Below are 24,634 nucleotides of genomic sequence, written 5' to 3' on the forward strand. Positions count from 1 at the left end.
CCTCTTTACCCCCCATCATAAGGAATATTAACTCACTCTTCTTGTAATTTAATATACTTTCATGGTTCTTTTTGTTTGTTTCTGTTATTTGCTGTCTACTTTTATTTATTGTAAGGTGTCCTTGGGTGACAGAAAAGCGCCTATGAAATAAAATGTATTATTATTATTAAAAAAGTGCGAGAGAAGTAGAAGAAAGTACTTATTAAAAAGAACATCAGATCATTTGAGCATATATGCGGTGGAGCTATGTGCAATAGTATTGGCAATAGAATGGGTGGAGGACAGGGTGGACAGGAAGATAATCATATTTAATCTCATCACTCTTGAGCATTAAAAACAGAGCAGCAAAAACGCATCAGGAAATTATGATATGAAATACTGTTGAGAACATCCAGATTAACACAGCAGGGGAGGGAGGTGGCGTTCATGTGGGTACCAGCTCATTTAGGGATACAAGGGAATGAAAAAGCAGTAAAGAAAGAGGAGGTGGAAATGAAAGTAAAATGATCAAAAGTAGAAGGAAAAAGTTTAATAAGGAAGGAAGTAATCAATCAATGGAAGCAATATTTGAAAATCCAGGAAAAGGGGGAGACATTTATATAAACTACAAGATGAAGTAGGAGAGGTGGGGTGTTGTGGAGGTAGCAGAGTGGAACAGGTGACCATGAGCAAAATTGAGAGTATAATAGAAAGTATAATAGAATATAATAGAAAGTATAATAGAATATAATAGAAAGTATAATAGAATATAATAGAAAGTATAATAGAATATAATAGAAAGTATAACAGAATGTGGGAAATGTAGAGAAGGGAGGAAAATCATAATGGGATATCTTGTTTTAACTGGGTTAATTAAAAGGAAAAAGGGAAGTAGTACAGAAGTAAAGTCCAGCAGATGGCAGTATGTGCATCAAAGAAGAAGAAAGTACTTCCGCTAGTCGAAGGTCATCTGCGCATTTGAAAACATGGATCCCAACAAAGTGGATGAAGGTAACGACGTTCAGCCGCCTTTTAAATCTCGTACATTCATTTTACTCTGCTCACATGTGTGTGCAGGTGTGGTTTGTGTATCGGGTCAGTCAGCTTGTTTGTTTGAGCTCCTCTGTGAGAGGAAACATCGCTGCTGTTTGTGTTAGCTCGCTGTTAGCTCGTCGTTAGCCTGTGTTTTTCATTTTTTTAAAAAGATTCAAGTCTGGTGAAGTCAAAGCTTTGAATGAGCTTCAGATGAGAGAGACTCCTCATTGTTAAGTCTGTTATTTTCATTCAGGATGGCAGCTAACAGCGATAGTTTTCTCACATAATGTCTAGAGGACAGTGTGTGTGTGGTATAACGTTATAACTTAGAGGTGTTTTTAAGATTAGATTAGATTAAATATACTTTATTCATCCCACCACGGGGAAATTAACTTGTTACAGCAGCAGAGGAAAGTGTAGCACACACTACAGAATTAGAAAAAAGTAGAAAAGGAAATTACAAACAATAAACAGACAGAAATATCTATAACCTACAATAAACATGAAAAACAACCAACCTTCAAATCAAACAAGTACTGAGGATAAAAGTGGCATGATATATAAAAAGAGTATTGTAATGTAAAGTGACCATAGTGTCAGAAATATTGCAAAGAAAGTGACCATGAGACAAATAATAATAATATTGCAGGAGTAGTGACCATAATATAAATAATATTACAAAAGTAAGTGACCATGATATACGTAATAACTGCAAGGTATAAATGAAATAAAATAGAAAAATACAATACAAAAATTTGACTAAAAGTCCTTTATCCATGTGTACGCATAATGTTTATGTTTGAGCATGGATGTGAGGCAGCACCACCCGAATTCAGGCACAATAAAACCACATCAGTTAAAATTATAATGACTGGAGGTTTGTTTATTCTATGTCTATAATGCTACAACAACCTCATTTCCAACCCTGATTTAAAGCAACACAGGTTTTGATCTATCACACGTGAACACACTGAGGTGTTTTGGTGAGTTTAAGAGCGTCAAACTGAATCAAAGTGACCAAAAGACATCAGGACACCGAGAGGTCAACTCAGCCAGCTTCATCTAGAGTACGTAAGATTACTGCAGTTACTGTCCTGTGACACATATAGGCTGTTAGTACAACAGGACGTGTGATTTGGTTATAAAATATATGTCGTAACTAGAGTTTGCTTAAATGTTTTGAGGTTTGATAGTACTGTACTCCCCCAGTTACTCTGCGAACAGGTTTCTCATATGAACAAGTGAACTTAGATAGGTAGATAGGTACTGTTTGTTGGTGTGGCTGCTTTCACATATATGTTGGTGGTCATGTGAAACACTGTAAAATTATTATATACAAAATATGCAAAGGCAATGAAGCACCCCCAACTCTGACATCCCTGAAGCATGACCCCTGCATATCGATATTTATGAGTTTCTTTTTAGACTAATTTAGTAAAAATGACCTCTCCTGGGGTCCCTGAAGAGTCGGCTGCAGTCAAAGCTACTTTGCCTACAAAGAAAATGACAAAACCGAGAGAGCTGCACCTTTTTAACTTGAGCGTTAACACACCTTTTTCTGTGATTAAATGTGATAACCCGGCGTAAAACAATCTGCTCGCCTCTTTTGCAGCATCAGGCAAGACGAGTGGTGATGGAGACATGGCATCGGTCATGGGATTCTCTGGGTTTGGTATGTACAAGTCCAATCAGTCACACAGTTATGCTATTTTTTTTTTATATGATAAACAGCTTTGTGTCAGTTATTGGTTTAAATAAGTTGTCTTTGTTCCCACCAGGTAAAAAAGCCCGCACGTTTGACCTGGATGCCATTTTTGAACAAACCCGTCGCACAGCCATTGAGAGGAGTCAGCGGATATTAGGTAGGTTTACCAACGTGATGAGCTCTTTACTAGTCATTCTGTCACCAGGGTGTGTGAGTGTAACTGTGCTGTAATTGATGCTTCATTAGACGAGCGGGAGAAGAGTCACATGGAGGAGGAAGGAGAGAGCTCCAAATCAGTCAAGCCATCAGTCCACGCTCAAAGAGACAAAGCTGCTGCTGCTGCTGCTGCTACTTCCAGGTAACCAGGGTTTGATTATTTGTAAACGCTATGTTACAGTTTAGTCGAGCTGCCTCAGAGGTTAGTTTCATGTCTGTTAATCATGTACAAAATAAGTTTTTGCTTTTGCCTTTTGTAGAAAACAGGAGAGCGACAGCAGCAGTGCCAGTGACTCGGACTCAGATTCAGACTCAGAGCTTATTGGGCCTCCGCTGCCTCCTCAGTATACAGTGCAGGGCGACGACGACGACGAGCGTATGAGGCCGCCTCATCCACCAGGTCACAAAGAGGGCACGGCTCACAGTGATGAAGAAGACGACGACGATGATGATGATGATGAAGGGGAGGCACAAGATGACGATGATGATGATGTATGTTTGAAATGTCCTCCTTAACAAGTAGGCATTAGGTCCATAACCTGATTCTCCTCGAGTCACTAAAACATCCAGTCAGTCTTCCTCCTACCTCAAATACGCCTTTTTAATAGCGGACATTGAGGGTGCATATGATATAAACCCTGAATAAGGTGACTGAAACCAACATCATTTTATATATTTATTTATTTACCTACCATGATATGTCTCAATGTCTTCAGTGGAAATGCCTCGAAAGGTACCAGTTTGTTTGTTGTGGGGTGTTTTTAAGATTTCGCCACTAGATGGCAGCATAAGGAAACAATGGAGGGCACTGTTGCTCTATACTGTTTAAGAAAACCACGATCTTGTGTTGCTAAATACTAATTGGTGTCTCTTTCTCACACATCAGCGTCTCAGATGCAGCATTATTCAACGTGTGGTGAAAAGTATTCACAGTCTGTCATGCAGTGAAGTAAATAACTAAGATTATATAGCTCCGATTCTAACCGTTTACATCTGATGGCATAACCGTTTTTAGTTATTCATTTGCAGCTCTTTGTCTTTGTCTGAAGGCTGTTAAAGTTAAAATGTCACGTCGTAATGTTGGAATGAGGCGCTGCACTCTAACTACGCACCTAATTCAGCCTCTTCTGCCTTTTTTTTTTACTGATTCCTCATGTTCATCTCCAACTTTCCAACCTAGAATCCAGTGAAGAAGATTCCAGACACTCATGAGATCACTCTGCAGCATGGCACCAAGACAGTAAGGACATCTTTACCTAATGAGTATAATTGTTCCTCATGTGGTGCTATGGAAATGTATTCAATGGCTTTTTGTTACAAAGAATACGCTCTTTATTCATCTTAAGTAGCTTTTAACCAACACCATATTTTATTTATATCGTGCACGCATTAAAACAGCTGATAATGGAGTGAGTTATTGGATCTTCAGCTAAGGTTACTTAACTTTGTTGAATTCTAGCAAAAGAGCAGCCGCTCTGTTTATTTTTTGTCTTAAGTATCTGGTATCCAGATCCAGGACTGATTGCAGCTTAGAGCTGAATAATGCGATCCTAACGCAAGAACAATTATACAAAATATTTGTCTTTTATTTATTTTTGCTGCCTTTCAGACGAGGCAGTGTGACTGCCTCTACAGCGGGTTGTTTTTTGAGCCATACAGGCAGTTGTACAGAGATCCTTTTAGTTTTTTTAATAATGTGATTTGTCTTTTCAGGTATCAGCTCTTGGCTTGGACCCCTCTGGAGCCCGTTTGGTGACCGGTGGGTACGACTATGATGTGCGCTTCTGGGATTTCGCCGGGATGGATCAGTCCCTGCAGGCCTTCCGATCCCTCCAACCCTGTGAGTGGTGAGTCCACTTCTGAGAACACTAAACGTGGAACATCAACACAGTTGCTTAACATGTGGTTAATTAGTTTCATACAAACATCCAGTACACTCACTGCAGATACGTGTGCCAAAGTCTACACACATACACAAACACACACACACATTTGTTGAGCTCCATTGAGCCTCATGTTAACTCTGTGATATCCTCTCTTTTCATTCAAAATGAGCCCTTCAGAAGCAGATGGTTGAGATATGTGTGTGTGTGTGTGTGTCTGCGTGTTTGTGTGTCTGCGTGTGTTTATTCTGTGTTTCACCGAGGCCATCATCAAAGATCGAATTCTTTTTTGGTTTTGGGAACCAGTGGGCTGAGCTAGACCAGGCCTCCGCTTATTAAGAGAAATTCACGCTACATTAAATTTGATTACAGTGTGATCCAGTAGCCTGTTTGGTTTACTAACAAGATGGGCTTCATATAGAAAGCTGTGCTGTTGAGCTCCACTGTTCCTCTCTCCTGACCCAAAAAGGCAACTTGTAAGCTCGGTCAAGCTAAAACAACGAGGAGACTGAGCGTTCGCTGTTGTGTAGTGAGTCCTAAAGATGACAAAGCTCACCAAATTCAAAACATTCAGCTTTTTTATCCGATGTACGGAAATGTTTGTGCCTCATCTACTGTGTTAATGCTATTTTATATTAACCTGAATAGCTAATCTTACTCAGGTTACGTGGTCCAGATAGTCGCCTGTCTCTTGAATTGTATGCACGGCTGTGCATTATAGAATATGTGAGTTTCTTTGTTATTCATTGTAAATTGAAAAAAGAAAATCTCGTTCTAGAAATTACTAAATAGGCATATGAAGTTATTTTTATACAATACCGTAACATATTATATTTATTGTGGCACGTCTGTATCAACGGAATTCTGTCGTGTTTATTTTCTTTTCTTCGAGTGTTTTGTCATTCTTTCCGTTTCCTGGCCTAACTGTGTGTCCGCCGCATGTCGTACATCAAAGAAGTCAGATGTACATCAGATGTTGTGGTGTTTTGTTCCTATAGCTACATCTATCTGCTGTTTGTTTTTGTCCATCGATGCTTTGAAGGACTAAAAGCTTCTTATGTAACAATGTTTTGGTGCAGAGAATCACAGCTAGCAGATGGCTAACAAACACTTATCAGCAAACTTAAAGTATCTACTTTGTCTACAGATTACCTTTTCATGTGTGTTTCTCTGTGCGTGTGTGTCCCCCTCAGCCATCAGATCAAGACCCTGCAGTACAGCACCACTGGCGATGTCATCCTGGTGGTTTCAGGCAACGCACAGGCCAAAGTTTTGGACCGTGATGGCTTCAATGTCATGGAGTGTATAAAGGGAGACCAGTACATTGTGGATATGGCCAACACCAAGGTAAAGTGATGCTCATATATAGTTCAGGGTTATGATAACTTCTTGTTGTATTTTTGTACTCTTGAGAGACTGTTTTAAAAATTGGTTGTGATAACATTCAGTCAACACTCCGTCAAAAGCAATTTCTGAGGTCTGGCAACTCGGCAACAAGCTCCGACATGGCAATAAACACGAGCAGTCAGATGATTAGACAAGCTGTAAAGAAGCCAACAAATTAGCGAGATTGTGGAACACTTTATTTGGAGAAGAAAACAAACAAGTAATAATCCCTCATTTCACAGGAAGACTGTGCGCACAACCACAGCACATACAGAGGGTTGAACCGAGAAGTTGGTTTGTAAACTGAGATGGATTTCTGTGGCTGACAGTTGAGGCCATAATTTTAACAGTTTCTCCTCCAGTTTCTCTTCCATAAAAGTTTGGCAAACCTGAATATTTGTTTAAATGGCAAGTATGACGGCATCTAGCAGTGAGTTTGTAACCAACTAAATACCCCTCACCTCACCAGCATCTTCCAAGCAAGTATGGGAACCTGCTTTTGTCGTGAGTCTCTTGAAAAAGACAAAAAAAAGCACCCTGCTCCCTCTGTAGATATAAAAAGCTCATTCTGATGTAATGAAAACACATTTGTTTTATATATTTCTGTTATATTCTAATATTTTCCCTTAAATCTTACACACTGGTCCTGTCTGATCATTGAACAGCTTGTGCTCTTTGTCCCGTCTAACTTATTTTTTAGGAATAACACAGAAACATTGAGCTCCGGTATAGAGGGGAGCTGCTGATTCTTGTGATATTTTTCCGTAGGTTCATCGCTACAAATGACCTCATTCACATTCGCCATTTGATGCATTGGTGGGAAATATTTATTAAAGCTGCTTTAAAGATCTTACGGGTATTAATGTTTTCAATTAAATAGCTACAGTAGTGTGCTAATTCAGCTGATTGTAAACACAGGCTGGATGCCCTGCTTTCTCTCCACTCTGCGGATATATCCTGCCAATGTATAATGGTAGCAAGGTGAAGCCATGAGCTGTTTTTCTATGTGAGGGATAATGGTTTGTGTTATGTGACCAGCTAGAGGCAGTCTCAGGGGGAGAAGAACACCACATGCTTTCAGGACATTCGTGGTTCAACTCTTGCTTTTACCTGCATCTACAAAGGACGATCCTAATTACGGGCCCATGTTTGGGTTTTAATGTGTTTAAGGAAGCTGTATTGGTGGTCACCAACCATCTGTACCAGCTGCAGTGCATTTAGACATGGTTTATACCACCCATATGAATCACTTGAACAAGTGAAGGCCCATTGATTGCAAGTAGTGTTTTCCTGGATGTCCTACATTTTTGTCCTGCTCAGTCCCATCTGGAGCTGATGGGAGAGATTGGTTCAATGAAAATGCGTTTTGGCCCGCTGACGATGTCCCAGTCGATTAGCTGTGTGTCTCATGTGATAATTAAGTCCTTGCCTACCGCTCTGCCTCTGCTGACAGACAATTACGTGCTCGCAGCTCATCCCACTGAGTGCAGAGAGGTCTGCCTCACAGAGGTCTATACGAATGCTTGTAGTGGGATTGCATGCTATTGTATTTTAGTTGAAAGTTTTATGAAAGTGGTTTCCAATTTCCTAGAAAATTGGTAGCTTTGTCCCAATAGAAAAACAAAGAAAAGCAGCAAATCCTCAAATCTGAGAAGCCAAAACCAGACAGTGTTTGACATGTTTGATTCACAGTTGACTTAAACTTTCATCATTTAAGAGTCAGAATTTTTGTCTGTCAACTTTTTTTCTATCAACTGATCTTTTTAGCTCTTCTTAACGTAAACCTAGCAACAGAAACCTGTTCAGCCTATTCTAAATGCAACTGCACTAAAAACAAACTGGGACCTGCAAGTCATTTCTTGTTATCAGGGAGGGTTTCTATTCCTGGTGCTGTTTGTCATTAACATGCTCTATTTTTGTTTACTGTTTGTATGAGTATCAGCCTGTTTCTCTTTAGTCACTCGTAATTTGTTGAGGAGGAGGGATCTGATTTGGTCACCCTTCTTCGCCCTAATCATGAAGCTCCTGTGGCGGATGCTTCTGTTTATTTTGATGCTAGAGCACGAAGCAGGGAAGCAGCCATTCGTAGCCCATTTGAGCTTTAACCTCATCTTATAGCGTGTGTGTATTTCAGCATAAAATTTAACAACCTAGCCATTTGTTATGAGTCCTTTTTTTTAGTCGTTAAACAGCAAGAGTTTCCTTTTTATCGATTTATTAAAGTGGCGTGTTTGAAGTATTTGACAGTGAGCAGGCAGGCCTCTCTTTCTGATGCACACATACCAATGTCATTTGGTCAACTTCTGCTCATGCATGGCTCTGCTTTCTTGAGCATCCTGTCAAATAGAGGTACGCTGAAGTGTTCCTCTTTGACCCGGCGGCGGAGGAGGCCTCTCACTGGGTTATCCCGCTTTGAAGTCATTTGTTAGCAGTAATACTCCACAGGACTACCCCAGCAGAGGAATCGTCTAAAAGTTACTCTTCTACGAGCTCGCTGTTTGAAGCTGGCTCAGTTGTACGTCAAAGGCCTCTGTTGAGGAAGGTCAAGGTTACAAAAAGATCCTTTCCCTGTAGGGAGAGCCCTTTTCAGGTACATTCAGATTAGGCAACATAATTGATGCCTCCCGGGAACCTTCTGAGTCTTTGTCGATAAATGCCTCATAGTTGCCGTGCACTTCACGCTACACAGCTCTGAAAAATCGTCACAAATGCATAATAGCACCCTTGAAATAATTAACCGGTGACCTTTTGTGCAGCGTTTTTGGCAGGAGATTTAACAACGAAGAACAACAGCTGTCTGTGGAAGTAATTTGTGTGCAGTAAGATTGCAAAAATACGTCTTCATGAATTCACCTTCAGTGGTTTCTCCTGGTGACATTTCCCACTTTTACGTCTCCACCAGCTCTGCTACAGCTGTTCTTTAAATATCAAATGAGTTTGAAAGCAGTCATATGGTAAACGGCACCTGAATCCACAGTAAACTACACGACTCACAGGTGTGTGTGTTTGTGTGTGTGTGTGTTCTGCACCTCAAAGCGACTGGAAGTTCACCACAGCATCTGGCTAGCAACAGTTTAGTGCCTGTTAAAACTGTGCAGGTTGTTAATTTTCACTTTCTGCTCGTTTCAGGGCCACACAGCAATGCTGAACTCTGGCTGCTGGCATCCCAAGATAAAGGAAGAGTTCATGACCTGCTCCAATGATGGGTGAGTTTGATTTATTATTCTGAATGTGCAGAAAAAAATCATTTTCAACGGCGCACGGTGCACGGTGACATCCAAAAACAACGGAAAATATACATTTATCTTGTCAGATGAAATCCTTTTTTGGACGTTGAAAATTAAGATGACATTCAAGAATAGTAAGATTTCTTGTCCAACGTGTATTCAAATTTATCATTACTGGGCAACTAAATTGTGTATGTCATGTCCAAGGCAATGTTTCAAGACTTTTCTCTGCTCTCATGTCCCCCGTCACCAGCAGGGAGTCCTCTAGTCTAGATTATGCCTCTCTGAAGCGTAACTTGGCCTCACAGCTGTGCACTGACACATGGCACATTTTAGACTGGATGTTAGTCCAAATGCAGCGCTGTTTATTTGTATGCAATGATTTGCACGAAGGCAACACTTCCTGTAGATAACAAACGACATCACAAACACGCGTATTTATAATGTTTCTGCTTCAGAAAGCTTTAGCAGAGGTCTGCACCGGTCCTGTGTGTGACTGCAGAAGCTGTAACCCTTTGCCCCGTGTAAAGGTGTGAGTGAATATGTGTGACTTTGAGTGAGACCACAGTGATGAGTCTAAGTGAGTGTGACAGGCAGCAGTGCAGAAACCCAGGGCTATCATCATTAAGTGGAAACAAGGGCCTGGCTTTGTGGGCAGGCCGCGGCCCAGTGTTTACCAATGTTACTGCTCTCCCAGATGTGGAGGCTGGTTTATTTAGCTCTTATTGAGGTTCTGGAAATCCTCCCCTGGCACGTTAGCACTGGGTGTTGCCCCTGGCCAGCTCACAGGAGAACGGCGGAGAGGAGCGCACAGGGAACCATTCACAGTCACAGCAGCTGCGTGTGAGGAGCATTGACAGCAGGTCAGCACAGCAACCTGAGAGATGGAAAGAGGCAGCGATGAAGAGAGCGTGAGACTGTCGATAGTGACTTACAGGTGAAAGATGTCCGTCTAACCCCATGTCGGATCGCTCATATTGCATTTATATTGGTAATTTGCGGTGCAATACAAGGGCTACTCTGTGATTAACTGTCTTGGTTGAACAAGCACTCTTCAAACCTTCCGCTTCTTTCATCAAAAGTTCTTCTCGTTCCTCCAGTGCAAACAGATTGTAGCTGCAAGGGTTTTAAACAGGTGGCAAACATACACATCAGATCACTTTAGTCCTTGTTCTTGTACTCCTTCATCTTCAGACACTAATCATTGAATTTTCGAATCAGTTTATTCCAGCATGCATGTTTTTGTTTTGTTTTTGAGAGAACCGCCTGAGATCAGAGCTCCTGCGGCAACCAGGTATTTTCCGATCCATCACAGTATTAAGCGGTTCTAGATTTCACTCAGCAAATTCATCCTCCTTCGTATTAAAAAAGTATCCCCCCCTCCCTCCCAACATTTTAGGATCTGAATTGGTGATTTAATTTCTAGAAAAATGCAGCTGGTTGGGATTTTGGAAAAAACAAAAGGATGTTGATTTACGTGTTTGGCAGTGTGTTTGCTTGATTGATTGGTGTGTCTCTGTTGTGGTAGTTGCCTCTAATAATATTTTTTTATCATTGATTAATCTATCGCCCGTTTCCTTTATCAATCAATCGGTTCTTATGTCCATAAAAATGTCAGAAAATTGTAAAACTCTTGACGACTGTCCAAGTTGACGTCCTTGAATGTCTTGTTTTGCCCAGAACTTGAAGATATTCAGTTATCTGCCATAGAGGACTGAAGAAACACAAAAATATTCACATTTGAGATGATGAAATCAAATAATTTGGACATTTTTCTTAACTTAACTGACTTAAAGCGATTAACAGATTACCAAAATAGTTATTAATGATATATAATAATTAATTTAATAGTTGACAACTAAGCGATTAATGTACTAGCTGTTGTAGTTCTACGTCTTCAGGTACATCAGTAACGCTTCAGTTGTCTTCCTTTCTTTGCTCCTGACCACCTCATGATGTTTGCTGCTGCCTCCACCTCAGTGCCATCCTTTGAACAAGCCTGACTGTAGTCGGTGGGCCTCTCTGACCAGCAGTTGGCCGGTAGTACCAGTGGGTGGCTGCAACTGGCTGTATCAGCTTCAGACTAACACCTATGTTTTCTGTCTTTCTTCCTGTGTCAGGCTGTCTTTGTTGTGTTTATTTGAATAGGTTATTAAGCATGATCACTGGACCGCCCCGCTCCTTAATTAAAGGTCCCTCCGTGTTGTATGGAATCTCATTCATAAGAACTGGCTCCCAGCTCTTTGAATGATTTCATTTACCCAGAGTTTTTCTCCCTGAGAGGAAGTGGTTGAGCGGGAAGTACTGATGAAGCACAATAATGCAGCAGCGGGGTAGTAGTGATTGTCCTCGCACACACTGAGGTTTGAATGGTCAGTGAGTGAAAAGCGTTCCTGCTCGGACTGCTGTGAACGTGTCAACATTTCACATTCTTCTGTCCTTCTGTTTGAGAGCTGTGTGATTGTAAAACGGCAAAATGTTTTCCAACATTATTCATGTTTGACCCAAAGGGGGCCAAATGTGTATTAAGCACTGAGCCACTTTAACTGAGTCTTTGCTGAAAGACTGAACACCTGTTTGAAAAGTGCAGATTTATTTCTCAGAAAGTGAAGGCAAAATGTGCTGGGTCTTCTCCCGGTGGAAGTATTTCTTTGGCAGGATTGAACTTGAAGTAAACTAAGAATATGGCTGGGACTTTTGTTAGCTGCAGCCTTTTGAAATGAACAAAATCCTAAAAAGTAGTGGCTTAAAAAATTCACGAATAAACTCTGGTAAAAGTTAACAAACCGTAGCGCTCACTGTAGAATTGTTAACAAACGATAACGCCGTGGAGAGCTTTGCATTCGTGGCTCCAAGGACATGACACGGCTGATTCTTGGTTTGACTTTATGACTTTTATAGTGCCCCAGGAGAACAATCAGAAATTCATGTTATGCTTTTTGTGACTGAAATTTCAGCCAGGGGAGCAGAGGATAGGACGAACGGCGACTTTCTAATCGGGACCACATGTTACTTCTGTTGAGTCTTGAGACACACTTGCGCATGTGCGCGCGCACACACAAAAACACACAATTTGAGGAATGTTTCCAGGAGGTTTGAATGCCAGGGATTCCCTTTGTGCTGGCCTGCTGTCAGGGCTGCAGCTGGATGTGGATGTGTAGCTGTATGCAAAGAGACTCAGAGGACAACATGGCAGGTCCTTTTTTTTTTTACTGCTGAGAAACTATTTGTCTTTGTCATGTGCTCAAACCAAACATATAATGTGACACATGTGACATATTAAGGACTTATCATTGGAGAGCATCCACAAAATATAAAGACAGCGCTTATTTACGATTTGCTGATGACATAAATCCTGGTTAACGTTTTCAGGGTAGGCAGAACGTTTCGCTCAAAGTGTGTGAGTGTTGAATCTTTGTATAAGTGTGTGTTGGAGGAGAAAGGGCATTAAGTGCGACCTGTGTGACAGAACACGGATGAAGAGTGATGAACACGCTCACACATAATGTGTGCGAGCATGTCGGAGCGATTCACGCAGCACAGGTTCACACACAGTCCAGCTCATCTCCACCTGCTGCCCGCCTTACACTGCAAGTGTTCCATATCCTGCACAAGAACGCACATACCGTACCTTTTTTTTCATCCTTCTTGTTCAATTTACAGTCATGGCTGACTTTTTGACTGACAGCAAGCTCTAGTTCTTTAGTGTGCGAGTACAATTGTTTGTTTCTTTTCTTATTGAACTAAATATGGGGCCACTTCCTTATGGGGACATGGTGCGAAGGCATGTTATCAACCAGATTTCTTGATTAAATCTGAAGAGCTGTCTTGACTTCTTTTAGCTTGAGTCATGCGTTTTGTACCTGTAGTGTGTGGTCCCTGCTTTGGAGCCACACTAATAATGTTGTGAATGCTCGAATCAGTATCCCGCTCTACCCACAGTGCATCAGAGTGTTTCTTCTCTTTGCCTCCTTGCTTGAGTGCCACAGCGTGTATGCCTGCTCCTAAATCCTTTTGTTATTTCCCCACTTTATCTTCTTCAGCTGCGACGTGAGATGGAGCATCTTTCCCTCCTAATCCTTCTTTCTCATAACAGAGCCCCAGTTAGTCAGTCAACCGGCCATCGGGCCAACACGGCCACGTCCCCATCAGCCGGAATTCGACCAATAAACAACCTTATACGACGCATACGTATTTCATTCTTATCTCATCATCTGGGAAAGTGATCCTAGCAACCATCACCCCCACCAGGCCTATAACCTGACAGACAGATAAAATCTGGGGCTCGGGGAGCTGTCACTCCTCAGTTGATGTGTGAATGACTGTGCTACCTCGTAAAGTGCACACGCATGACTGAGGATGTATGGGTCTCATTTTATTACATTCACCCCTCTGTCTCTGAAGCGTTTGTGCGGGGAAAAAGGGGGCTGCCGATTGAAGGGAAAACAGGGTTGCAGGGAAGAGGAACAATGTTTTTGGTGGTTTCTTTATGCTACGTGTGAATATTTTGACATACTCTTTCCCCAAAACAACCAGCTCCTCTGGAGTTGATAAGGTTTGCCCCAGACGTGTCCCTGTGCAACATTAATTCACTTCTTTTGAGCTTTACTACTTTAACGCGGGACGGAAAGTTTGTACACCTTAACATTTCTAAACCACATATTAGAGCCGGGGGTTTCCCCTTTTCCTGTCCTGCTCTGTGTCTCGCCCCTGACAGGTGAGGGTGTGCAGTCTTCATCCCGTGCTCACGGGTTGGCTCGACACTGGTGGGCTCCAGCCTCTCTGCTCCATCCCCCTGACAGCCGGCGCTGCCATGTTTTGGAAAGAGCCCTTACGATAAATAGCATTCCAGGTTTTGTGTGCTACACGAAAGGTTATGTTGTCTTTATTGGCTTGACAGACGCCTACAGTCTTCTGTAAACAAAATAGAGATGTCTGTGTGAGGCAGCAGGTGGACCATTTTTTCATCCGGTCCGTGACTATCACTCTTTCTCGTTCACTCTCACACAAACACATGTATATCTTCCCATGAAAAGATTAACTGTACAATGCAGTATCCTTCACGGTGTACTGGGCACCTTCCTTTTTATACGTGGCCTTTTGCATCTTTTTTTTTTTTCTTTTGATTTATTAACAGCTTTGGTTTATGTGGATTTAAACACAGCTATGCATCAAACAGAGTTTTATTTGACCCTTGCCAGTTCTCACTCAAACCATATGTCTTCAGCTGGCATTTGTATCACATTGTTAGACTTATCCAAACACAGTTGAGTGTGTGTGCCTGCGACTTTGTAGCCGTGCCGTGGAGGAATCCTTGCCTGGCTGTTAGTAGCAGCCCTGCCCCGTATGTTTACACTCCACCGCTGACCTCATGACCCGAAGGTCATGATGTTCACTAAAGCAAGCAGCGGGTCACAGACACATTTGGACACACTCTGTCTGGCATGAGTGTTTGAGTGGGCGCGTGAGAGACTGGCTAAACGTGTTTGTGTGTAGTCAGGTAGTTCAATAAATAAACGTGGAGGTTTGAGGCTCTTGAGGTCACTTGCAGTGCTGGTGGGCACTTCAGTTTATCGTCTCTGTCATCATTTTTGTCTTCCTATTCATCAGTTTCGACATCCATCTCTTTTTCATCTATTTTGCCTCCCTTGTACACTTTCTTTGGTTGGTTGACATTGTGTGCAACATCTGCTTGGACATCCTTGAGCAACGGGGTCAAAGGTGAAATGTTCCACCTTGTTTTAAACTAAACAACTTGGTGTTCTCAGATCATCATCCACCCTACTTTGAAATTCAAAGTATGCGGAAATACTGATGACCGCTCATGGCTAGCCTAAATAATCTGATGAGTCCGAGGGCTTTTTGAGTAACTTCATCCTTTTTTTCCCTATTTTAACCGATAATTAAGTCGCATGAGGGTTAAAATGAATGATCATGTGAAAGTTAATAGTCACTTTTCAGATCTATCGTATGCTTTATTCCTTGATTGATGGAAGACAATCAATTTTGCATTGTTTTTTAAAAAAAGAACACCATTTAAGTCAACTTCAGGGATTCTTGTTGGGCATTGTGACATTTGGAAAAACCCTCCTGTTTGCACACATACTGTATAAAAAGTATAAAGCATTTTAATTCCTCTCTTTCAGTGGTCCAGGTGCAGACTCTATCTCTAATCTGAATCTGATTTATTACGGTGGTGGATGGTGTGGATGAAGGATAAATATTGTATGATGACAGTTGGGTGAGGATTTTTTTTGTCTGCCCACAGCACTGTGCGCACATGGGACCTGAGCTCAGAGAAGAAGCACAAGTCTGTGTTCAAACCGCGCTCCTTCCAGGGGAAGAAGGTCATCCCAACATGCTGTACCTACAGCCGCGATGGGAAGCTCATTGCAGCAGGCTGCCAGGATGGCACCATCCAGATCTGGGACAGAAACCTCAGCGTGAGTCTCACACACACACACACACACACACACACACACACACATACACATACCAGCCGCCACAATGCGTTGTGGGTTGTAAAGGTAGGATGTCTGTTTTGTTATGGCCTGATGCAGAGTCATGAGACTCGGGTCATCTGGTCACAGGGCCGAGAGGTCAGAGTTCAACAAGTCACTGACCAGAATTCAAAATGCCTGGCTTTAAAACGTCCAAACTGGGAGTAGTTGAGAATATTATTAAATGGCCTGACATGTATTGACACTGTTATCACACTAACCAGGCACACAGCAGTGAGCTTGGGCCAAAGTCCCTCTCGTTCAACTCTGGTAAGAGTCTACGGCGACGTTAGAGAGCTCTGTGAGGCTGCATTTTAGACAAAGCAGTGCTTTGAGCTAAATGCTAAAATCAACATGCCGCTAGCGTGGCTCAGAATAACTGATTATGTAACCAAATTAACGTGACGTGTGATGATTCAGTTGAGTTACAAGAAAGTTACCGGGGGGCCCAATCACGATTTCCTGCCGTACATTTTCCACTATTAGTTAATTGCACCATTTAGTGATCAAAGTGTTTATTCCATTTGTCAAGATTCACATAGCTGAGGTAATGGCTGATCTTGGCTCCTGTGTAGCATTCCTCTCATCTCTTAATATGGCTGTTTTCACTGGAGTTATTTGACAAATTGTCACTGTAAATAAAAATGACTTCTATTTAGGGCTGGGGAATGCGTCTCCCACGTCTTTCATCGGGTAGATTTACTGGGTCTCTCTAATGTTTTATGACTGACGGTTACAGTTAAACCCATGCCTGTCTGTCTCTAATTTTGATGGCTGTCGCAGTGACTCATTAGTGTCTGGACAGCAAAAGGAAATTACTCGCTGTTGTTACTTGTTGGTCAGCGTCGGAGCAGGTTTGGCAGCTTACAGCTCACATGCTGGTTCACACACAAAATTCACCTCCACGAAACAGATGGGAAGACATAAAAAGAAGACGGAGAGGAGAATTTCTGTTGAAGACCCGCAGCACTCATAATTCAGTATTTATAAGATGACACATTTCAGGCTTCATTCCAGTTTGGTATCGTCTAACATAGTGGCAAGCTATTTTGCAAACATGGTTTCACAAGTTGCTTTGTCCATAGTGTGAGAAATACTTTGTGGTCACTCACCTGGGACTCCTAAAACACTATAAATCTATATTTTAAGAGGGGAAATAAAACTGATGGAAGACTGCACACAGATATTGCTAAACACTCTGAGACAACCGGTCTGCAGTACAAGACCTGTGTCCAGTAAAAGACATCTAGTTGTTTTTCTACCCTCGGTTGTTTTGGTACGTTTCTACTCTGATTCCTTTGTTCCGCTTCATATCCTTTCATCTGTCCATCCCCATATGTGGACAAGGTTGAATGTTTCTGTTATTTCATATGAGAATAGTGACAATTAAGCTGTAGTTAGTGAGTTGGAACAGCTTGATTGGACAGAGGGGCTTATCCAGATTAGTCAAACGGGAAGTAGGCTACATGATAATTACTCCCAACAGTCAACTTTGTAATCACAGGACACACACGAAAAATGTTGTTAGATGGAGGATTTGTTTTCCCCTGTACCGACTATTGTAAGAGCGTTTGTGCTTCCATGTACACGTGTCTTACACACGGCCATCATCCTATCCGTGGCCTGCTCATAGCAGCAGTCTGCGAGTGATTGGGTTAAAGCTCTCCAAAATTTATTACCCCTCTTTCTCCAAACTAAATATTTACCCACCGTCCCATAGCAGCTTACAATAGTCATGTCTGTTGCCTGACCACTGGAGCCTATCTTGTGTGAATGGCTCAAGAATTTAGTCGGTGCCCTCTGCTCTAATCATCAACCTGTGCTGCTGACTCGAATTCAGCCACAAACCTAAAAAGGAGCTGACCTCCCGATGCTTTTATTGCTGCTCCCCCACTCAAAGGAGGCCTATCTGCTGTTGTATCGCCACTATTACTCATGGCCAGAATATGCAGGCAGATCAATCATGATCAATCATGTACATGACCTTGATCTAGAGCTCAGCCTGAAGAGAAGCTATTGAGGATGACACATTGTGGTCTTGAACCCTGACATGAGTTGATTGATCCTATGATGGGGAGTCAAGTAGGTCTCTTTTAGTGGACTGCCACAGAGAGTGATTGCATACTCCTTCTGACCAGAGGGGTCGGTGCCAGAATTACAAGGCTGCATTTAAATGGTTGCCAGGTAATGTGCACTCTGTGAAAGTTTGTGCATTGAGGGTGCAGGCCTTCGTTCAAAAACATTACCACAGAGACCTGGAGAATGTTATGATGTCATTGGTGGACTTAGATGTTTCCAGACTTCAACGTGGAACCCCAGAAGAGGTGCTTTTGATGATCTGCTTGATAGGAGAGTGTTATCATGAGACGACTTTCTGCAGATTTGCTGGCTTTGTCACTGCAATCGACCGTTAATTATGAGAGAAACCAGAAATCCCAAAGAAGTTTTAAATCTGTCCAGATTAATGTCAATGTTTTTTCTTCAGTTTTGATCCTTTTATGATTCCATGTGACTTCTGCTCATTGTTTTTTATGAAATGACTCCCAGGATCTGTCTTCTTCACTCAGCACCCTGTTGTTATTATAATAATTATCAACTATGAGGATCCATTTTTGCATTTTGCAGAAAAACACAGAGCTAGAGAGCAACATCATCCATCTGCTATTATGTCAGAAGACGCAGACGGATGGTGGATGTTTTAAGATGGACCAAGCAACTGTGAGCACACCTTATTGGTGCCGATGTAATTTAGTACCACACTGATTTACAGACGAGCGTCCTCCGCCTCCACAAACAAACAGGAGTTGTGTTTTTTGGGTGACTTTATAAAATGTTCTATTGATGGATGAAGTCAGTGACATGGACATGGACAGAAAGAAAAAGAAAGATGTGGGCAGGGAAAGATGTTGTCTGTGAAACAGGTGTAAAGGAGAACTGGCGGAAAAAACAAGGTGAGAACTGTAAAGTATTTCGTGAATAAACACTTAAATTATGTGGAGAATTCAGAAATAAGAAATGCTAGGAACAGCAGGCATGCACACCCCATGTCATAATTAAACCAAGCACAGGCTGCTATCATTTAAGCTATCAATTCATGATAAATATACAATGTTGAGTCGATACTGCTTCCAGTGATCTGGGATCCCAAATGTCCAGATTGGAGCGCCTTTCATCATCAGTATCATTATAGTCGCGCACAGTTTATTGTCACTGGCATAATTTGACCACCAGACCTGGGCAGCACATAATGTACAGTTACTGTTCCAGTTGGACCCTCAACACAGTAACACAGCTCTGCACAGTATCACTGTAAACAAGTAACACAAAACAAAGATGAGGCAGTCAAAGATTGGAACAGACAATCATAGAAGAACTTCTTAAAGTCCAATGAAAATGTTTAGGATGTGATAACGGGCAAGAGTCATGAACATGTTTTCCTGGATGTGTTTGAAATAAAACTGGTCCCCCACGTTGTCTAAAGACAGTCGTGATCGTAAACATTTACACCGGATCTCAGTCATGCGCCCTCCATAGCGACAAGCTCATGATTTCTGTCATTGCCACACAACATGATCTCCTCTCCTTCAACCCTTCCTACATGTGAGGACAAACAGTCACTAAATTACCGTCAAGAGGGAGTATTTTATTTCTCTGTCATGTGAATGCTACAGTTTCCCATGCCCATTCCTCACCCACGTTTCAACCCAGAACAAAGACTTGGAAACAGCATGTACAGTCTTCTTTGCACAGTTTGTAGCTGAGACATAGGGGAGTACAGTTACCTTAATGGAACACGCTTTCAGATTATGTGGACACTCAGTCCAGTGATCCCCTAATACACACACACATATACACACACACGGCTCCACCATCACCACTTGTTGATTTCCATGAAAGATCATAGCAGCTGTTCAGGACTGCGGTTTGGCTACTCGATCCTCAGAAAGTAGCAGAGGTCAGAGTGAGATGTTACAACTGACTGCACTGTGGACATCATTTAGTCTTTCAGGTGTGCGGTTGTAAAAGTATGGAGGTTGGGGGAAAGGTAGACGCTCGGGTATTTATATAATGATACCCAGATAGTGTGGTTAGGAACAGTTGGCCCTGTGGTAGATTGTTATCATAGTCTGCTGAGGATGAAACCCAATGCCGTGTTCCTTGAGCTATTTATCAACTCCTGCTGCCGAATTCGAGTCGATGCGTATGTGCACAATCCTGTGTGTAAGGTATGCATGCATATCTGTGTAGAAAAAATGACTCTCATTGGCTTTCTGAATAAAGATGGAGACAGTTTAGGGCAGGGAGAAGGGCACAGTTTACCCAGGATGTCACAAGGCATGAGAGAGGTTTGAAACAGTGTACGAGAATCTGCTTTCACAAACCGGCTGTGTAGATTATCACAGGAAGCAAACACCATGGCATCTACCAATGCCAGCCAACATCAGGATAGTAAATAAACACTCAAGCTTTCATAACAGCAGTCAATGATCTAGAAATAGCTGGGGTGGGTGTATGTTTGCAATAAGCAGCTAGAATAACCACGAGCTACCTAATAAAGGCACTGCTTTTACTACCCGATAGATCGTTAATCAAAACAACTCTTATTTCCTGTCTTGTATTTATCAGGCTAGAATATTTTTGACTGACCCATTTAATGTCCCTGTCTCTGTCTCGTACATACGTATTTAAATATACAAATGGACATGCAGAAATCGTTATCATATTTTCAGAGCAAACAAAAGAGACATTGAAGACAGTAAAATAGTACAATAATACGACATAAAAGAGGTTAAACCACAGCGTGTGTGAACAGCAGATGGTGTTAATCTTAGAAAGAAAGATGTCAGATGAAAAGAGGGTGAAAAACTTTGGAATGATTCATTACGGGCCGAACAAGAGCTCATAATTTTTTTTACTGGTTGACCTGAGAAACCCTGAGTTAAAAAACACTCTCTTTGAGGTCATGGTTTCGAATGCATCTCCGCAATTTTCTCCGCAGTTATGTAAAAACAGATTTCGTCACCTTCTCCTCACAGTATTTATGGTGTAATAGCTCTATGTTTGATGCCATACTGTATGTACTCACCCTGCAACTTTGCACCTCTCCTACAACTGGTCTATCCTTTATGATGTGCCATTGAGCTTCATGCAAGAGTTCATAAGACAAGATAATTACAAGAAAACAGTTCATTAGTGTAGCCCTCTGTTCATAGTCCACTGACTCCACGCAACCCTCTTTGTGCCTACCACGCATAGATGCGCTTGCAGTTATATGAATGGAAATATTGCATGTTTGGATGTGCTCCCATTGTCCATGTGCACATAACGTGATTGCATGACTGAAATGGGGCCCCCAGTGTCTTTTGTTTTGGGCTGATCAAATAAAGTAGCCAATTCTCAAAGCTCAGTCAGTCACCATGCACCCTCGATGTGGAATATTGTGCGTTGTGTGGCTGGGTTTAAGCCTCACTCCTGTTTAGTAGGCCAGAGATAGCATGTGGCCAAGCTGCTCTACACCTGCTGTAAGATTAGAGAATTTCACTTTTATATTAAATTGACCTCTTGACTTTTCTTTCTCAACCAAGTCAATTTCAATGCACTGAATAAAAGAATAGTTGTTATCTAAGATAACAAATGAGGAGACTGGATTTGAGTCAAAGGTAATATACGAGTAAAGTGATGATGAGCAGAAAATTATCCCTGGAGAGTCGACGGAGGCTAAATGGCCAAGGCCTGAAAAAGTGGAATCCGTGTTATCTACAGTTCAAGGTAACAGCGTTATCTGTCTCGTCCAAGTTAATAACTTCCCTCCATTTGCTTTGGAAGTAAGAAATGGCCTTGTTTCCTTCTTGGTATCATCTAGACACATCACTCATTCACCTCACGCTCCACTCTCTCCTGCTCGTTTTGCCAGCGTTTCTCTATCTTATCTGTCTTCCACACTCTGTGCTCACTTCAAATTCCTTATCCAGCTCTCAGAGTCAAGAGCCCGTATTGCAGCACTTCTCTTTTCACTGATTTATTTGCATTCCGTTTAGAATTAATGAAAATGTAGCTGTATAAACCAAGGTTATGTTTGTTTGAGTGTTAGCAAACCCACTTCCCAGACTATTGCTTCACCACTGTCTTTTAATGATCGATCTCTGTAATCTGGCTGTGCTGAGTCCAGGTAAAGCTGAGGCACTGGGAAGGAAATGTGGGAGGAGGCAGAGGCGGGCGGGCGGTCAGGGGGGGGATGCATCCAACAAGCACTGCAGTTGAAACAATTAGCTGATTTGTTTAGACATTCTGATAATCAATTAGGCGTTTAAGTCATTTATCGAGCAAACATGTCAAACATTTGCTGGTATCAGCTTCTCAAATGTGAGAGCTGTGTTTCTTAGTTTTACCTGTGCATTAAATCTTTTTGTATTTTGAACTGTCGTCTGAAGAAAACACGATTCATCACGAGCTGCTGTAAATCGACATTTTATAGACCAAATGATTGGAAAACATTTCAGTTGAATCGACGATGAAACGAGCGAGTTGCATTCATAACTGCAAAATCCAGAGTTAAAACTTAAGGTTAGCCAGAGTTACATGAATTTTTAAACGTCATTGTGTTTGTTTACCGGTTATCTCCTCTTTCACTTCTTTTCATTGTCCACATTTTGAGCGGCTGTGTACTTTTACAGAGCTTTTCTTCTTGCTGTTCCTTTGTGTGTATGTGTGAGAAAGATAGAGAGAATTATGTGTGAGAGGGAGGGTGGGTGGAGTGGAGTGGGGTGGGGAGGTGGGGTTGTTGAGCTGGGTTATTTCCAGCCCGGAGCTGCAGACCTTGGCACACACCCTACACTGCACTACTAGTAGTACGCCACTTGCTCAGAGTGAGTGCTGAGAAAGTACATGCAATGGCAGGCCATCTTGGAAAACAGCTGCTTAGATGAGAATTTAAAATGCTTCTGTTTGCAGGAGGAACTGCAGTGGCCCGGGATTAATTGGGAGTATTTTGGCTGACTTTTTTTAATTGAGTGTATGGAAATTTCTCGTGTCCTTGAAATGCCACCAACGCTCAGCTTTCTCCTTAAACCATTTAAAACAACTAAGCTGTTTTTTTTTCCATCCCGTCTAGCATTTGTCATCAGTCTTTTCTCACCCTGATACAATGACCCGCAACCGAAATGTCACTTAGCCTACTTGGTTTCTAGTGATGCATGCTGATCATCACAGCCAAGTCGAGTAAGATCACATTCTCATATACAGCAACATGCCGGGGAAATAGTTACAAGGACAGAATTAAACACATCATTGGCCCGATAAAGATCTTGACGAGGGAGGCTGTAATATTTAGTGAGTGTGGAGTGGACTACCTCTTTTTTTTTTCAATGGAAGCTAGCCCAGATGTCTTGTATTGGACATGGATCGCCCCTGATTAAGTATTACACATACTTTGGACTTCAACACTGATTTTCATTAGGGATTTATATCTGGATTTTAGCAACAATCAAATGATTTGGTCTTTAAAATGTCAGAAAATAATGAACAGTTCCCACTTTCCAAAAGCCAAAGGTGGTCTCTCAATATATCTTATTTGGAACCCAAAGAGATTCAGTTTATTCTCACATAAGAAAAAGAAAAACAGGTGTAAAAAATCTAGTTTTCAAGCCCAAACCAGGATAACCCCGATGCCCTCCATTAGGATCAGCAGATAAGCGTACATTTTCTTATACTTGACAAAATAAAAGTCCAAAGAAAGTTATGCAACTTTCTCAGTCTGAGTAGTTCTTTCCATCTGGAGGGGTTCACCTTTAACTGTTTTAGGGAGAGGAGTACAGTACTCATTTATTTCCTAACCGACACTTTTAAATAAAGTTTTGTTTATACACTGTCTTCCGATTTCAAACTACCGCTGTCTCCTTTGCTTCTTGCACAAGCATTGCTGAGAAGCAAATTTTTCCCATATTTTGTAATTTATCTTGGTGGTCGTCGATAATTCGACGTGACACTTACACAATAACACTTTAGCATAGCTAATAAGAACGAATCAAAAGGGCGATGTTGGCGCAGGGCTTGTAGTTAAAACAGTGTTTGATGTCCGTTATTGGCTGGTAAACTGTACCCAGTCGGAACATTGTAGTACTGTTTCAGGTAGGAGCAAAAGAAACATTAAAACCCGTCTGTCAAACAGGCACCTGAGCGTGCCAAGGTAAATCTCTGTGGTCTTCATTCTTGCTAAAAAGTACGATGGGTACACCGTGTAAAGTTGCTGGTATTTCATAAGATGTAGCGGGCTTCATAGTTAAATATATAGTATGGTGTTCACAGAGGAAATGGAAACCGTATGTTGTTTTGAAGACAGAATGAAAAGGTCTTTTTGTGACTGCAGTGGCCAAATGAAATATCTGCTACCCAAGCAGAGCACTGACAGTTTCATGCTGTTCTACATCAGGAGATTATAAGAACTCTTTTTTTATATTGATAATCTGTAGTGAAGAAGGCAGTGTTTATGGAAAAGGCAGAGAGAGCCAGGACTGCACTATCTATTCATTTTGTTCTGTAATTAATGATCAGTTACATCTCGTTTTTTTCTGTCTCTGTGCTTTGAGACTTGCCTGTGATACATATTAACAGAATTAAGTTGGAATAAAGTATTTATCTCTACTTTTCACTTGCACATAACTAGTACTAGACACAAACAAGTTGCTATCATGACCTCTGTACTAC

General features: G+C 41.7%; 1 protein-coding gene across 2 annotated transcripts in view; it reads left to right on the top strand.

Moving 5' to 3' along the window:
* Positions 1–896: 896 nt before the first annotated feature.
* Positions 897–24,634, top strand: part of wdr70 (WD repeat domain 70) — a 37,487-nt gene continuing 13,749 nt past the window's right edge. The window contains exons 1-10 of one of the 2 annotated variants that reach the window (XM_010738983.3): positions 897–990; positions 2,627–2,686; positions 2,793–2,876; positions 2,966–3,077; positions 3,196–3,427; positions 4,116–4,175; positions 4,649–4,782; positions 6,012–6,165; positions 9,334–9,410; positions 15,700–15,874. In XM_010738983.3, the coding sequence (XP_010737285.2) occupies positions 966–990; positions 2,627–2,686; positions 2,793–2,876; positions 2,966–3,077; positions 3,196–3,427; positions 4,116–4,175; positions 4,649–4,782; positions 6,012–6,165; positions 9,334–9,410; positions 15,700–15,874 (1,113 nt within the window). In that variant the 5' untranslated portion in view covers positions 897–965. The remainder of the gene's footprint in view (positions 991–2,626; positions 2,687–2,792; positions 2,877–2,965; positions 3,078–3,195; positions 3,428–4,115; positions 4,176–4,648; positions 4,783–6,011; positions 6,166–9,333; positions 9,411–15,699; positions 15,875–24,634) is intronic. The other variant, XM_019278784.2, reaches the window with a different exon arrangement.

Source organism: Larimichthys crocea, chromosome IX (genome assembly GCF_000972845.2).
Source record: "Larimichthys crocea isolate SSNF chromosome IX, L_crocea_2.0, whole genome shotgun sequence".
In the NCBI taxonomy this organism is placed as follows: domain Eukaryota; kingdom Metazoa; phylum Chordata; class Actinopteri; family Sciaenidae; genus Larimichthys; species Larimichthys crocea.